The 14,686-nt window shown below is 36.4% G+C and overlaps 1 protein-coding gene across 2 annotated transcripts; it reads left to right on the forward strand.

Annotated features, from left to right (window-relative positions):
• Window positions 1-329: 329 nt before the first annotated feature.
• On the forward strand, window positions 330-14,377 carry pdpk1b (3-phosphoinositide dependent protein kinase 1b). 2 transcript variants are annotated; one of them, XM_052113778.1, is made up of 15 exons: window positions 360-479; window positions 2,211-2,253; window positions 3,706-3,900; window positions 4,165-4,207; window positions 4,322-4,459; window positions 6,000-6,144; window positions 6,701-6,798; window positions 6,909-6,984; window positions 7,242-7,310; window positions 7,406-7,502; window positions 9,306-9,479; window positions 9,659-9,888; window positions 9,982-10,039; window positions 10,127-10,279; window positions 12,490-14,377. In XM_052113778.1, exons 2-15 carry the CDS (start codon window positions 2,242-2,244, stop codon window positions 12,601-12,603), a joined length of 1,602 nt encoding a protein of 533 aa, XP_051969738.1. In that variant the 5' UTR covers window positions 360-479; window positions 2,211-2,241; the 3' UTR covers window positions 12,604-14,377. The 2 variants fall into 2 exon arrangements, with proteins under 2 accessions (XP_051969737.1, XP_051969738.1); XM_052113777.1 differs by lacking the exon at window positions 2,211-2,253 and having other exon boundaries at window positions 330-479.
• Window positions 14,378-14,686: the final 309 nt, after the last annotated feature.

The raw sequence follows: 14,686 nt of genomic DNA on the forward strand, positions 1-14,686 counted from the left end.
TAAAGAATGTATTACCACAGCACAGAGTGATTACCATATCAGACTCAGAATCAGCTTTATTGCCAAGTATGCTTACACATACAAGGAATTTGTCTTGGTGACAGGAGCTTCCAGTCTACAACAATACAAACAATACCAGAAACAGCAGCAAGACATAGGTATATTTAAATAACATGACGCTTATCCGGTTTGTTTTTATAGCAACATATAAATGCATACATCTATAGAGGTGCAGTGCTGTACGTGCAGTTGCACAACGCCCTCCATAACATTGATCCATGGCATGATTTTGGGGATTCGCCGTATGGGGGCGCGCGGTCGTGCTCCTCTCGACTGCAGTGATGTTGTTGTGGCGTGACGTCACACAGCCGCGAAATGAAGGCGCAGAGAGGGCGGCCATGACTCTAGTCTCTACTATTATTTAATGCCAAATAAATTACCCTCGGAAAACTTCCATGGCAAGAGCCACGAGTCAGATTGTGAGTATCGCCAGCGTCTCTGTAGCGCACGCTCGAAGCCGCCTCGTGCCGCGTCGCGCGCGCTGCTTGTTAACGCGTTTTTTCCTGCTGCTGGTGGCGCGAGACCCGCTGTTAGCTTTAGCTGTTAGCTTAGCGGTTAGCTTCGCTAGCATGCTAGTCCCCAAAACAAGCGCAAGTCAATTAACCAGGAAGTGTCAACTTTTGTTTCTTATCTTGTTTCGCACAGGAATTTATGAATGAATGGTTAGGCTGGATGTTGATATTTTAAAGGAATATTGTTGATCAATGTTAATATTGTTATTTGTTAGCACCATGAGCTCGTTCTGTCTACAAATGAAGTTGCTTGTTTTCTTAGCCGTTAGCCTGACCGCTAACTCACGACACTGGGTTTTGATACTTGCCATCTTCAACTTGTTTTCAGTGTACACTAATTAATTTTATTTATAACCTTAATTCATGTAATTTAGACAACATTCAGGACATGTTGTCAAACATTTGACTATGACACTATTTTACCAAGTCGTCTAAGGTTGTTTTGCCTCAGTTGCATCTCTGTTTGCTTGTAGTTTATCATTTTAAAACCAAAATTAAGAGTAATTAAAGTACTTTTGACGATTTGTTTTGTATATGTAAACTTATTATTAACTTATCTGTGTTATAATTGATTTGTTTTGGGGTTTATTTTCCCCTCAAATCAACTGACTCATAGTTGAGGCCTACATGTATGAAGGTGGGCTTGGGATATTTGTTATTTTTTTAGGTTTACCTTCCCAGGTGTTTCTTACAGGCAACAGTTATCCCATTATGCCATTTAAATATTTTTTTTCAAGAATAAACCCTTAGAAATCTAATTTGTGATGTATCAGTATAGATGGGCAATACCACTTATTTTATTTCGATCCGATACCAAGTACTTTAAGATCAATACTGGCAATATTAATACCTGTATTAAAATGAATCTTTATGAATTATTTGGATAAAATGTGTAACTGTTATTATTAAAATATTTTATATATATTTATGGGCCTAAACTGAAAATTATTAATCTGCTTAACTCTTTCAAAATTAGTTGGTATAAGCCACATATAAAACCACAAAATTAACCATAGATATTATTAAATGGTTACTATTATTAAAACCAAGTTACCATATGGATACCACTGTAATGCTGTAGTAAAACCATGGTTAATTGCTGTAATTCTGTAACTCAACTATTACTGTAAATAAATTACATTTTCATTGAAAAGTTAAAGTAAGGGATTACTCTTAATTTTTCATTTGAAAGAAATAACAGAACATTTTCATGTCTATCCTTGTATTTTTCATCTGGTCGAGGTTGATAAGGGTTTTAGAAAGTAATAAGTAAAGCAATTACGTTTCAGACAGAGTAATTAGTACAGTAACCTAATAACACTTTAGAAGATATAATTAGTAGGTAGTAATTAGTTACTTTTTTTAGAGTAACTTACCCAATAATGGTTAAATGTATCAAAACCTTGGTTACTGCCAATAAAAAACCCATCGTTAATACAATATTACTACAGTAAAACCATGGTAATTTTTCATAAGAGTATCCTTTATTAACGCAGATTACAGAACATTATGTTTTAACAATTCTGAATTTAAATAAACTTGTAAAAATGGTCAAGCCATTATAATACATGTCACGTCCAGGTTTGTCATTACTTAGTGTGAATAACTCCAGATGCTGTTTTTCTGTCATTACTTCAGGAAAGCACTGCGCCCTCTTTGAACGAGTGCTATGACTGAAAGGGTGAGTGCTGTCTGTGACTGCTAGTGTATTTGAGCATTCAAGATGAGCGTAAGAAAAATAGTTATGGTGCCATGCAACAATTCGCTCATATAATTCTTTTTTTCCACTTCCAAGCTTATAAGATGCATTAATATTCATGTAATATAAATAATAAGATCACTTGTTAAAAAAAAAAAACACACCGTTATACAGTGTCTGGGCTTGTAGTTAACTGGGTTATAGGTGCAGATCTGTCTAAAGTTCTTGTTGATATGGCTAATGTGTAGTTTTTATAGTGTTGTTTTGAAGCTGAATAATGTGAGCTGTGCAGTTACAGTAAACTAGTGTTTATATTCTGCTGTGTGGGTGGGTGTGGGATTAAGAGAGTGGACAAACTAAATTGGTTGTATTATGATTTGTAGTGTAGTCATGGTTTCCTTTTGCAAGAGTTTCACAATTATATATCTGTTACAACTTAAAAGAGATAGGTCACCAAAAAACAAATATTCTGACATAATTTACTAAGTCCTGCTGTTCCAAACCCATATGACTTTCTTCCTTGGAAACACAAAATAAGATGTTAGGCAGAATGTTAGGGGACTGAAAGCCTCAGTCTCTCCATTTACTTGCATTGCATTGTTTTAGCTATTTAAAAATGAACAAGTCAATGCATTTAATCAATAAACATAATATATTGCATATATTGTATTTTCTAACATATTGTTTAACTGCATAATTTGTACTATTTACATGTATTTACATTAATTTGTTGAACATGTGCTAAAAACCGGTACTGTCACTTTAAGAAAACGGACATTTCTGTAAACAGTGTCTTAAAGGTAAACCGCTTTATCTCATCTGTGCTATGCCTGATTATAATTAAATGTTAATTTTTTTGTTGTTTTTGATCAAAAACTGACTATAAAGAACAGAAAGGGTATTAAAAGAGATATTATTTAATGACAAATCGGTTGTGTGGATCTCGTCTTTGGACACACATTACACAAAACTAATTAAAACAAACTTTTACTCTCATCATGCAGTTAAAGGATCTTGCTGCTGAATACTCCACCACTATACTACACAATTACTGGTGAAATGTAAACATTTACCAACCATTTGCCAAATATATTTATTTTTAGTTGCATAGTGCTAAATTTGGTTGCAAATGCGAGTGATTTCCTCTCACTGTACTGGATGATTGCACATAGAGTAAAAGATCCATCTTGAGATTTGAGAATCGATATCGTTCAGATTAAGATTGCGATGCATTTAGAAATCAATATTTTTCCCACCCCTATTGTTGTTGCTTATGTTAGTCTTTCAACTCGGAGTGATGTCATCACTTAACCTCTGTTGTCATCCGTTAATCGCTACGACATCATGCAAGCAGTCATTACATCATAGGCATATTTAAGGAATGAGCATTGATCTGGAAATGTGAGTTAATTAAGTACATCTCTTTCTCATCAGTATGATGTTGCATCCCTCCACTCCTCTGTTCTCATCTCCTGTCCACCCATGGTAAGAGGCCAGCAGGACACGCCCCGTCTCCACGGCAACAGCATGGAGGGACCGGCCACGACTCCCCAGTCTACCCAGCCTCGCAAGAAGAGACCCGAGGATTTCCGATTCGGCAAAATATTGGGAGAAGGCTCCTTTTCGACCGTACGATTGGCACACATGCACTCTTAAAGTGTTCACATCATAAGGAATCAAATTGTCCTTCATCTTTTAAGAGAAAACACTTAATGTACAATATAAAACATGCTGTAAATTTTTGAACTCGACAGTTTCATTAGGTCGTACAAAATGTATGATATAACCTTTTTAAACACCATTCCATGTACTTCCTAACTCAAATATAAATAGTATTTTTCATTGGAAAAAGTGAATTGATGCACTAACCTTTGCCATCTTTGGTGGTTGCAGGTTGTCTTGGCAAAGGAACATTTAACGGGGAAGGAATATGCAAGTAAGTCATCAGCCTGTGCTTAATATTCATTCATGTTTTAGTTGCATTATATTCCACTTTATATATTGTATTGCCTGCACTGAATATTGTCTGTGTGTGAATGTATTTAACCAGTTAAGATCCTGGAAAAGCGCCACATAATGAAGGAGAATAAAGCGCAATATGTCAAAAGAGAGAGAGACATCATGTCACACCTGGATCATCCGTTCTTTGTCAAGCTCTACTTCACCTTCCAGGACGAGGAGAAATTGTGTATCCTTCACGCACACACAGACAAACTTATAACTAATGGTCAGCCAAAGTGAGTTTCCAGTGACTAATGTTGATAACAGCAGGGTGGCCAATGTAATGCCAGTATATTTGCTTCAATACATTTTATTTATAATGAATGAGATTTTCACAAAAATGCTGACCTTTTAAAATATGTTCTTAAAATATTTGCCAACAGAAAATGTTCAAAATCAGTTGACTTTAAGCTTTTGATGGATTTTTAAACTAGAGGGAGGTAAAAAAAAAATTGGCAAAACTGGTAAGTTAGATTTTCATTTAATCATTTAGCAGATGCTTTTATCCAAAGCAGCTTACAGATGACAAATTTCTCATAGAAGAGCCAAAAATATCTGCAGTATCACACAGCGAAGTTGCCAAGAGATGCAGAAAAGTCAGTTATTTTTAGTTAAAGAAATATTTTGTGTTCAAAGCAAGTTAAGCTCAGATGACTGCATTTGTGGCACAGTGTTGACTACCACAAAAATTTATTTCGATCCTCCCTCTTTAAAAAAACCAAAACAATTTGGTTTACATTGAGGCACTTAGAATGGAAGTGAATGGGACCTATTTTCGAAGAGTTTAAATGCATAAATGTGAAGCTTATAATTTTATTAAAAAAAGCACTATTAAAAGTTGTTTAAATAATGCAGTAAACCCTAAAACAACTGTAAACAATTGTGTTGTCAATGGCAAAAGATGAGGGATGTTTTTTTTTTATTGTCAGAAATGCTGTCGATTGTACTTAACTTGTATTGAACCTGGAATATTCCTTTTTTTAAGGGAAGGTATGCAAAAAAAGTTAATACTCCCTGATAGTGTTGTAAGATAACTCACCGGTCTCTGTGACAACTCTAGACTTTGTAAACGGCAAACCAAAATGTATCCACAGACCGCGGACACTGACGCTTTAGACCTGTCAATCATTTTCCGTGTTCTTGTAATATTGTAGTTGCAGCGAATTATTGAGACTTACTGCTATTTTTAAACCACGTCGTTCATAACAGTTATCAGTTGAGGGTGCTATTTTGCTGCTGTTGTGTTTAACAAAGTTTCTGCACTATGTCAGTCTCAATAAAGCTCATTTGGTATGTTTGGAGGGTGGGGTTTTGGAAAAGAGGGCGTGGCTAATCTAACAGTTTAGTCTCATGGAAGTAGAATGGCTAAAATAGTTTACAGCCTCTTTCATTTGTCGAAATGTTTCACATGGTTCACACTCTTGAATTACATTTATTTATAAAAAACAGTTTCCAGAAATCACAAACAACCAGAAATGTTTTTGAAATACTTTGGTCAAAAGGGGTATGAACCCTGTTCCTTATTCTCATTTAATAATTCTCTTATCTCATTATTTAAATATTCTTATGACTCCTTTGGATTTGTTCAGTCAGGACATGTTCGTCTGCACCTTCCTGAAAAACATTTTAATATTACACTTCCTCTAAGAATATTTACATATCAAATGTGAAACCACTCTAATGTTGACCCTGCATTCCAGCTTATGTTTTCTTGAGCATACTGTCAGATTTTGGATTGAGCTACGCAAAAAATGGTGAACTGCTGAAATACATTCGGAAAATCGGCTCATTTGACGAAACTTGCACGCGGTTCTACTCTGCGGAGATTGTTTGTGCTCTTGAGTACCTACACCAGAAAGGCATCATCCACAGGTCAGTTCATTTATTTTAAAGGAATAGTTCACTCCGAAATTAAAATTCTGTCATCATTTACTCACCCTAATGTTGTTCCAAACTAGTATGACTTTCTTCAAAGCACAAAAGGAGGAATTTTTAGAAGATGTCCCATTTGTGGATTTCGATACGATAGCGGTTGATATTGGCTCCCTTTAAAGCATAAAATGGACCCAAAAGTGTCATAAAAGTAGTAATTGCAAATTGTTCTGAATATTCCAAGTCTTCTGAAGGCAAATGATTAGGTTTTGGGGAAAAAACAACCCCTGAAATGTAAAGTTACAGGTTGTAAGAGTAAAAGTGTTTTGTGTTAGTAAGTGTATGGGTTTGGGACAACACAAGGGTGAGTATATAATGACATATTCCATTTTTAAGTGAATTATTCCTTTAAACTTGTTTTCCCATACCAACAAAAATTGAACTGTTTTTAGTTTATAAATGTAGGTTATTTTATTCTTTAGTGAAGATTTGTGGGAAATGTGTTATTTTTGTTGCCTGGCATTGAGTTAATAATGTTATTGTGGTTTTGTTACAGAGATCTGAAGCCGGAGAATATTCTGCTTAGTGAAAAGATGCACATTCAAATAACAGACTTTGGCACGGCCAAACAACTGTCCTCTGACAGTAAACAGGGTAAAACACACGCAGCCTGATAAACGTTACAAATGTAAACATTGAAGTGCACGTCTTGTCATTATGGTGCCATTATTAAGTAATATTGTCATTTTGATGTTCCCCTGCAGCTAGAGCAAACTCATTTGTTGGTACCGCTCAGTACGTCTCTCCTGAATTACTGACTGAGAAATCTGCCTGCAAGAGGTAACAGCCGATACATATTTCATGTGTGCTCTGGTTGTGCTTTCATAGGTTATGAGCCTAATTCAGTTAGGGTAAGGTGTCATTTGTTTGTGATTCGTCTTCTAATTGCAGGGAAAATATTACCAAAAAGCATCTTTAATATTTTTAAAGAGCAAGAACTTGGTTTTATTTTAGAGTTTAGCTGCATCAGTGGTTCTTGGTGTACTTTTAAAGTTTAATGTTTTTGTTTGTTGTAACCGTCTTATTTCCTGCTGCAGTTCGGATCTCTGGGGATTAGGATGCATCATATACCAGCTTGTAGCTGGATTACCACCATTCAGAGCTGGGTAAGTTTACTTTGAAAAGCATCTACCTTGTCTATGTAAGAGGATATAAGCTTCCAGTTACTAAACTAACAGTGTTTTCTTTTAATCCATCACAGGAATGAATATCTAATATTCCAGAAGATTATTAAACTGGAGTATGAGTTTCCTGAGAAATTTTTCCCCAAAGCTAAGGATCTTGTGGAACAGCTTCTGGTCAGCTTTATTTTATCATAGATGTTTTTTTATTTGATCATAGATGTTTGAAAGGATCGTTTATTTACATACGTATAACTTTAAAAACAACCGCTGTTGGCCAAAGTGCTGTACCGTTTAAATAGCATAATAATTAAAATTAGGACACAAAACACAATCGCAGACAATTGATGTTCAGACAACTTGTGACCATATGCAATAATAAATAGGTGAGTTTAAGAAGAGATTTAAAATCATCATATGTTGATGCAGTTTTTATGTATAGTGGCAAATTATTCCAGAGCTCTGGAGCAGCCACTGAGAAGGCTCGATCTCCTTTCAGTTTGAGACGTGTCCTTGGAACAGTCAACCGTAGACTATTGGTTGATCTGAGGTCTCTGGATGTATTATGATGAAATGAAAGAAGATCAGAAATATATGGAGGAGCCAAACCATGCAAACCCTTATAAACGAACAATAATGCTTTGAACTGAGCCCAATGTTTGACTGGCAGCCAGTGAATAGAGACCAGCACTGGTGAAATTTGTTCCAGTCAACAGCTGAAGACGTGACAGTAGAGACTGTGAAACACCCAAATAAAATACATTACAATAATCTAATCTGGATGAAATAAAAGCATGTATTACAGACTCCATATCTTTGGATGATAAGAATGACTTCATTTTAGATATATTCTTTAGTTGATGGAAACAACTTCTGACCACTGTATTGATCTGTTTATCAAAAGTCAAAGCAGAATATATCATTCTGGTGTTGATTTTAAGAGTAGTGAATGGTTGATTTGACATAGTGTTATACAAATGTTTAACTTCTGTCCAATATGTGGCGCTGTCACCAAATTGATATGGTATTTTAAGGGCTAAGTCAAAAATACCATATATGAAGTTTCATGTCAGCACACCAAAAGCATTCAAGAGATACAGCCTCGGATCCTTTTTGGCATCTTGCCATTACATTCGTTAAGAGAATGGTTTGGTCTATCAAAAATATTTTCAAAACATTTTGTCATAAAAGTCTCTAGATGATACACACAACATTTCATTTGAATTAGACATGGTCTAGGAGGAGCTTTTTAATTAAATTCAAAATGGCGGACAGGAAGTATGGCCAACCATGTCAAATTTGGTATCAACATACTCTGCATGACCCAAGGAAGCTAATGACACAAGTCTTTTGACAATAGGCTAAATAATAAAAATGAAAGTTCTAAGCATTCCTTTGTATCTTTTGACCGCAAGGTGATGTGGTCTCCAAACCTTTTGAGTACCTTCAGGACATGTCCCCAATGACATGTACCAAGTTTAGTATTGATACATTAATGCGTGTAATGTACAGAAAATTAAGACTTAGTTCAAAAAGGCAGATGCACAATTTGGCCGACATAGGGAAATTGGATATAAATTGACTCATTATGCCCCAAGGAATCTATAGAGACCAGTCTCATGATTTTAGGCAAAACTATTCTGAAGTTTTAAGCAAAAATATAAATTTTTCATTTTCTTGATCACTAGGTGACACTGTGCCGAAACTGAGCAGATACACTCAGGTCATGCTTGTGATGACCATTGCCAAGTTTCGTGTCAATACACTAAAGTGTCCACTTTTACTTTTCAATACGTCCAATTTGGCGAGCTCGCCATTGAGTTAGTTGATGCAGTATACGAGAACGTTTATCATCATGAATTCCTTAACTTTTTGGCTTTTTTTCAAACATTCTGTGCTTTGCCCCAAAATAATGTCTGTCTTAAGAGGTTTTTTGCAACCTGGCCCTGCAGTGTATTAACTGCGGTACTATTTTCACAGTCACTGGATCCGTGCAAGCGGATTGGCTGTGAGGAGATGGGCGGATACGGACCACTGAAGTCCCATCCTTTCTTTGAGTCAGTCGGCTGGGATGATGTTCATTTCCAGACACCACCCAAATTAACAGCGTATCTGCCAGCCATGTCCGAAGATGATGAGGATTGCTATGGAAACGTAAGTGAACGCAGATTTTCTTGTACAAACACTATTGGGTGGGCTCTTTTGACTAGTAACCACCCAGAACACATTAACAACTGCATGGAACATGCTGGTAGAGGCGAGTTTTGCACAGACAACCATGGATCATTTTCTTCTGAAATCTAGTTTATGAATAATCTCTTTCTATTTTTCAGTACGATGATCTGTTGAGCCAGTTCAGCTGTATGCAGGTGGCACAGCCTGTTCTCCCCCCTTTAGTTCCATTTACAGGAGAGACGAGTCACCCTACATATAACCCCTCCCCTAGTGTGGATCAATTTATACATATTCATGAGCTGGACAGTAATAGCATGGAGCTCGACCTGCAGTACAGCGAAGAGGAGAAACGCATTTTATTGGACAAGCAGAGTGCGGCCAACCCGTGGTATATATACTATACTATTGGTATAGTTTTCTCATTCAATATACTTTCCATGCATGCCTTCTGTAAATCTGTTCTGTCTGTTGTTTTTAACAGGCACCAGTTTGTGGAGAATAACCTCATCCTTAAAATGGGCCCAGTGGACAAGCGCAAAGTCAGACACTTTTGATGTTTATATTTTGATGCAGTTGTAATATTTTCTTCAGAAGTTTGTTTAACACTGTGTGTGTTGTGGGTTCAGGGTCTGTTTGCACGGAGAAGGCAGTTGCTACTGACAGAAGGTCCTCATCTGTACTATGTTGACCCGGTCAATAAAGTTCTGAAAGGAGAGATCCCATGGTCACCCGAACTGCGGCCTGAAGCAAAGAACTTCAAAACCTTCTTTGTTCACACGGTAAACACTGTTTATATTGCTTAAACCTGTTGATCAGTTCCTCCTGTCAATTATCATCATACACTTAGACAGCATTAAAATATTACATAAAAGTTAGGGGTGGCTGATATACGCAAAAATGTATATTACAATGTTCTTTAATTTTCTGGATTATTTTTATCATTATGGAAAAGTGATACAAATATCCAAATTCCATTATTTGGAAAAATAGAACTAATGTCTGAAGTAATAGATCTATAAACGTTTATTTGAATGTCATGTACTTGTCATGTACATGGCAATTAAACAACAACATCAGTAAAGAAGTTATTATTACAAGTAATATACTTCTAATTAATCTCAACATGGTTTTCAATACAAGCAAAAAAATTGGGCTTCTTTAGTTGAACATTATAATCGTTTGCTTTGAATCTGAAGCAAATTAACACTTTCATCCACATATATATATATATATATATACTGGAAATCTTTCTGGCTACTATATGTAATGACTCTATTAATAAAGGGATTATATAATGATTCCTTGGGAAATGTAATCAGTGAAATCTCTTCTCTCTCTTTGGCAGCATGTGAGAAAGCTTGACAGCTTTACCAACAATAAGCCTGTTTACATGCACACCGATACGCTGATAACTCCCAAAAACGGCTTATTTCAAAAATCTGATAAAGCCAGTAAGAACGCAGGTAAAACTGTTAAAATGCAATGCAAAATCAGGGTAATGGGCAAAAATCTACCTGTGTTGATCGGTTTATTCTTAAGCTGTTTATAATTAGGGCTGGGTATTGATACAGATTTCCCAATTCGATTGCGATTCACAAGCTCTTGATTTGGTTCCATTTCGGTTTCAATATCGATTCACATTTGTATTTTTCGGTTATAATGTCCCATTTGCTTGTGTATGAAAGAAATTATCTCCCAGCTAATGGTGTTAATTATACAGGGGACGTTATAACTAGGTATATTATGAAAATATTAATTCATTTTTCATTATTTTGGTCACATTTTGGCTTTTTAAAAATGAACAAATCCATGTATTCAATCAGTAAATAAGATATTATTTCCTGTTACATGTTTAGTTTTTAATCGCATATTTTTTTTTTTTTTTTTTACTATTTACAAGTATTTACATTGATTTGTTTATTAATACGTGCTAACCAGAACTCTTTCTTTAACAAAACCGGCATTTCTGTACTAAATGAGCACATGTTGCACATGGACTCGTATGGCTTCATCTCATCTTTGCCATGCATGATTAGATTTAAATGTTTATTTTTTGTTGTTTTTGGATCTACAACTGACTTTACTGGACAGAATGGGTATTAAAGGAGACATTATTCTATGACAAATGGGTCGAGTGGATCTCATTTTTGGGAAGGCATTAAAAGGAACAACTTTTACTCAACACCAGTGAAAGGATCTTGCTGCTGAATACTTCACCACTATACTACACAATTACTGTTGAGTGAAATATGAACCAGTTGTCAAATATATATATTTTTAGTTTGACAAAATTTGGTTGCTAATGTGAGTGATTTCCTCTCATTGTAGTGGACGGTTGCGCATAGAGTAAAAGATCCATCTTGAGAATTAAGAAGCGGTATCGATCGTTTCAAATGAAGATCGCAATGCATCGTAAAATCAATGTTTTAGCCCACCCTTATTTGTGACCTTACACCGTTAAAGGAATGCTGTGTATTGCGTTTACATGGCCACATATGTTGTCAGCTTATTAAACAACCAATGTAAGAACATGCATGTAAACGTGCTGAATAACTGGGGAGCTGTACTTAGTGGAGAGTCAGTTCTATAGCTGCTTTTTATAAAAAATACTAAATAATTCAAAATGCTGACCGTCATTTTGACAGTTTAGGAGGCATGAAATAATCATATTTGTTTTCATTTAAACCATCTTTGAACGGTTTCTCTCCCGAGTTACATACAAAACTAATGCTTAAAATAACAAAAATAGACCATGACAACTTCGATCCGTTATTATTTGTAGCGCAACCTCTGATTGGAATGTGAATTCTGTACCTTGCAGAGTATTTTGCAGAACCACGATATAGACGATACTCAACTACTTGTTATTTCTACTACTTGGCAAATTTCTACCGGTATATCACCTACCCCTAACATAAATAATCATTTCACTTTCAAGGTAGATGTTAAATAATATTTATTTATTTTTTTTAATTTTTTTTTCCTGCAGCCAAACCGGACGTACTATCTAATGGACCCAAGTGGCAACGCTGATAAATGGTGCAAGAAAATCCAGGAAGTTTGGAGGAAGATCTACCACAAACATCAGAGCCCCAGCCTATAGGACTACAGCTCTCCCTTATGGCCACACCCCCACAGCCCTCCAACCAATCACAGGACAGGGACACGCCCCTGTTGAGACACCTCTCCAACTATATATTGTCTTTCTGTCTCTTCATATATCGTTCCCTGGCACTTTCTTAGTTCGGATTCAGTTGTTTCATGCATTGAGGATATAGCCTTTACAACCAAAAGCAGCAAAGTCTGCATGTTATGTTGGCAGGCAATGCATAGACAACCTAAAGAAAACCTTACTCCCATAGATGGATGACTACGCAAGTCTTTCCATCAATTTTTAAGCGATGTGTGACTCGAAAGAGTTCGTTACCTGCAATCTCCATTCGTTTATAGTGGAAAAAAGTGCACACTTTTCTTTTATTACGCAACGCAAACACACTTACACACACTCAACCCCTTACCTTGAAATACCTAAATGCTTCTCTCCGGCAGAGTGTGTCACTTTAGTCTGTGTTTAGAGTGAAGGCGGGTCCTTTTTACCATTATTGGCTACAGTAGCTGGTCTTGCTGAATTCTGATTGAAGGATGTGGTGTCAGATGTCTTTGAGGTATCCCTTAGCATGTTTCGTATTCTGATTAAATCTTAAACTAAATCAGGAGACATCACCACCACCACACCGCAACAATCACCATGGAAACCACATGAGTAATGTGGTTTGAGATGGTAATTCTTCACTTCCCCCCTGCCCTGAGCTAAAAGTGCAACTGAGGTTCCTTTTTTTGCCGTTTTTCTTTTTATAGGGTAAGTTTACCCACAAATGAAAATTACGTAATTTACTCGCCCTTGTTTTGTTCTAACTCAACATGACTGACTTCCGTGGAACACAGAAAGATATGTTAGGCAATTGTTAGCCTTAGTCACCATTCACTTACATTGCATACTTTTTCTATACAATACAAGTGAATGGTGACTGAGGTTTACGTTCTGCTTAATTTCTCATTTTGCATTTTACAGTAGAAAAAAAAAGTCATATGGGTTTGGAACAACGTGAGGGGCAGTACATTTTTGGGTGAACTATCCCTTGAATTGCTTGCAATGTGACTTGCTGACTGGTGGCTTATGACGGAGGGGCAGTCTGTGAGTTTGTGTGTGTGTGTGTTTGTGTTTGGCTCCTCTCATTTGGCCATTTTTAACAGGAAGTCCGTGGGCATGAGTGCGATCGACAGACTGAGTGAGTGAGAGAGTGTGTGTGCGCGCGTGTACGTGCGTCTTCCTGATTGGTAACAGATGACTGTGATGTACAGTGTATGTAATATTGAAAATGGGAGGTGAGTAAAGAGGTGACTCTAGGATCCAGGTTTTGTATTTTTATTCTTAAAAAAAAAAAAAAAAAAAAAAAAGGTTATTTGGCCGCTCCGTTCTGCCCTGACTTCTCTGTGTTATTTAAATTCTAATATATGAAAGCATATTTGGATTGAAGTCATGTTCCAGGGCCTTGCTGTGTATGTATTGAATATGTAAAGCCTTTGAATGTGAAGAATTATTGTAAACTATGATATTTTACTGCTTTTGTTTTCTTACTATATCATATACATTTTCTATTTGCGCAGTGATTGGCTCATTTCTGATAATTTAATGCCTGTGTGCGCACGGCCCCGCTTGTCTGTGTGTGTGTGCGCGCGCGCGTGTGTGTGTCTGTGTGTGAAAAGGTGGATGCGTGTGTGGGGCCCTTGTGCGTGTAGGCAATGCGTGTATTCTTGTCGGCCTTTTGCGCTCGTCAAAACCTAGAACTGAAATAAAGCATGTAGGGTTTTAGGCCAACAAACATCATCTCCTTTCATTTTTCTCCTTTTCAGTCAAATGTATTTTCACATCAAATGATTTGGTCAGTGGTGAGTTCTCTGGGTCATCAAATAACCAATTTGTTTTGGAGTTGTTTTATAGATGGCACACTTTCAGTTACAAGACCTTTTCTGATTTCTGCAACTACAACAATCAATTTTATTATAGTTATTTTTTGCACAATACGTATCATTAGTAGAGGAGACTAGAGTTGGTTAGCTACAGGGGGTGATTGGCACAGAATTCATTATTTTGAAAAAAAAAAAATGAAACCTGTAACATCTAA

This window comes from Xyrauchen texanus, chromosome 41, assembly GCF_025860055.1.
Source record: "Xyrauchen texanus isolate HMW12.3.18 chromosome 41, RBS_HiC_50CHRs, whole genome shotgun sequence".
Lineage (NCBI taxonomy): Eukaryota > Metazoa > Chordata > Actinopteri > Cypriniformes > Catostomidae > Xyrauchen > Xyrauchen texanus.

Bases quoted from the DNA above. Each gene is read 5' to 3' on its own strand.
- pdpk1b (XM_052113777.1), top strand. From the start codon at position 456: ATGGCAAGAGCCACGAGTCAGATT. The intron at 480-3,705 runs GTGAGTATCGCC...CTTTCTCATCAG, and splicing joins CAAGAGCCACGAGTCAGATT to TATGATGTTGCATCCCTCCA. The intron at 7,503-9,305 runs GTCAGCTTTATT...CTATTTTCACAG, and splicing joins ATCTTGTGGAACAGCTTCTG to TCACTGGATCCGTGCAAGCG.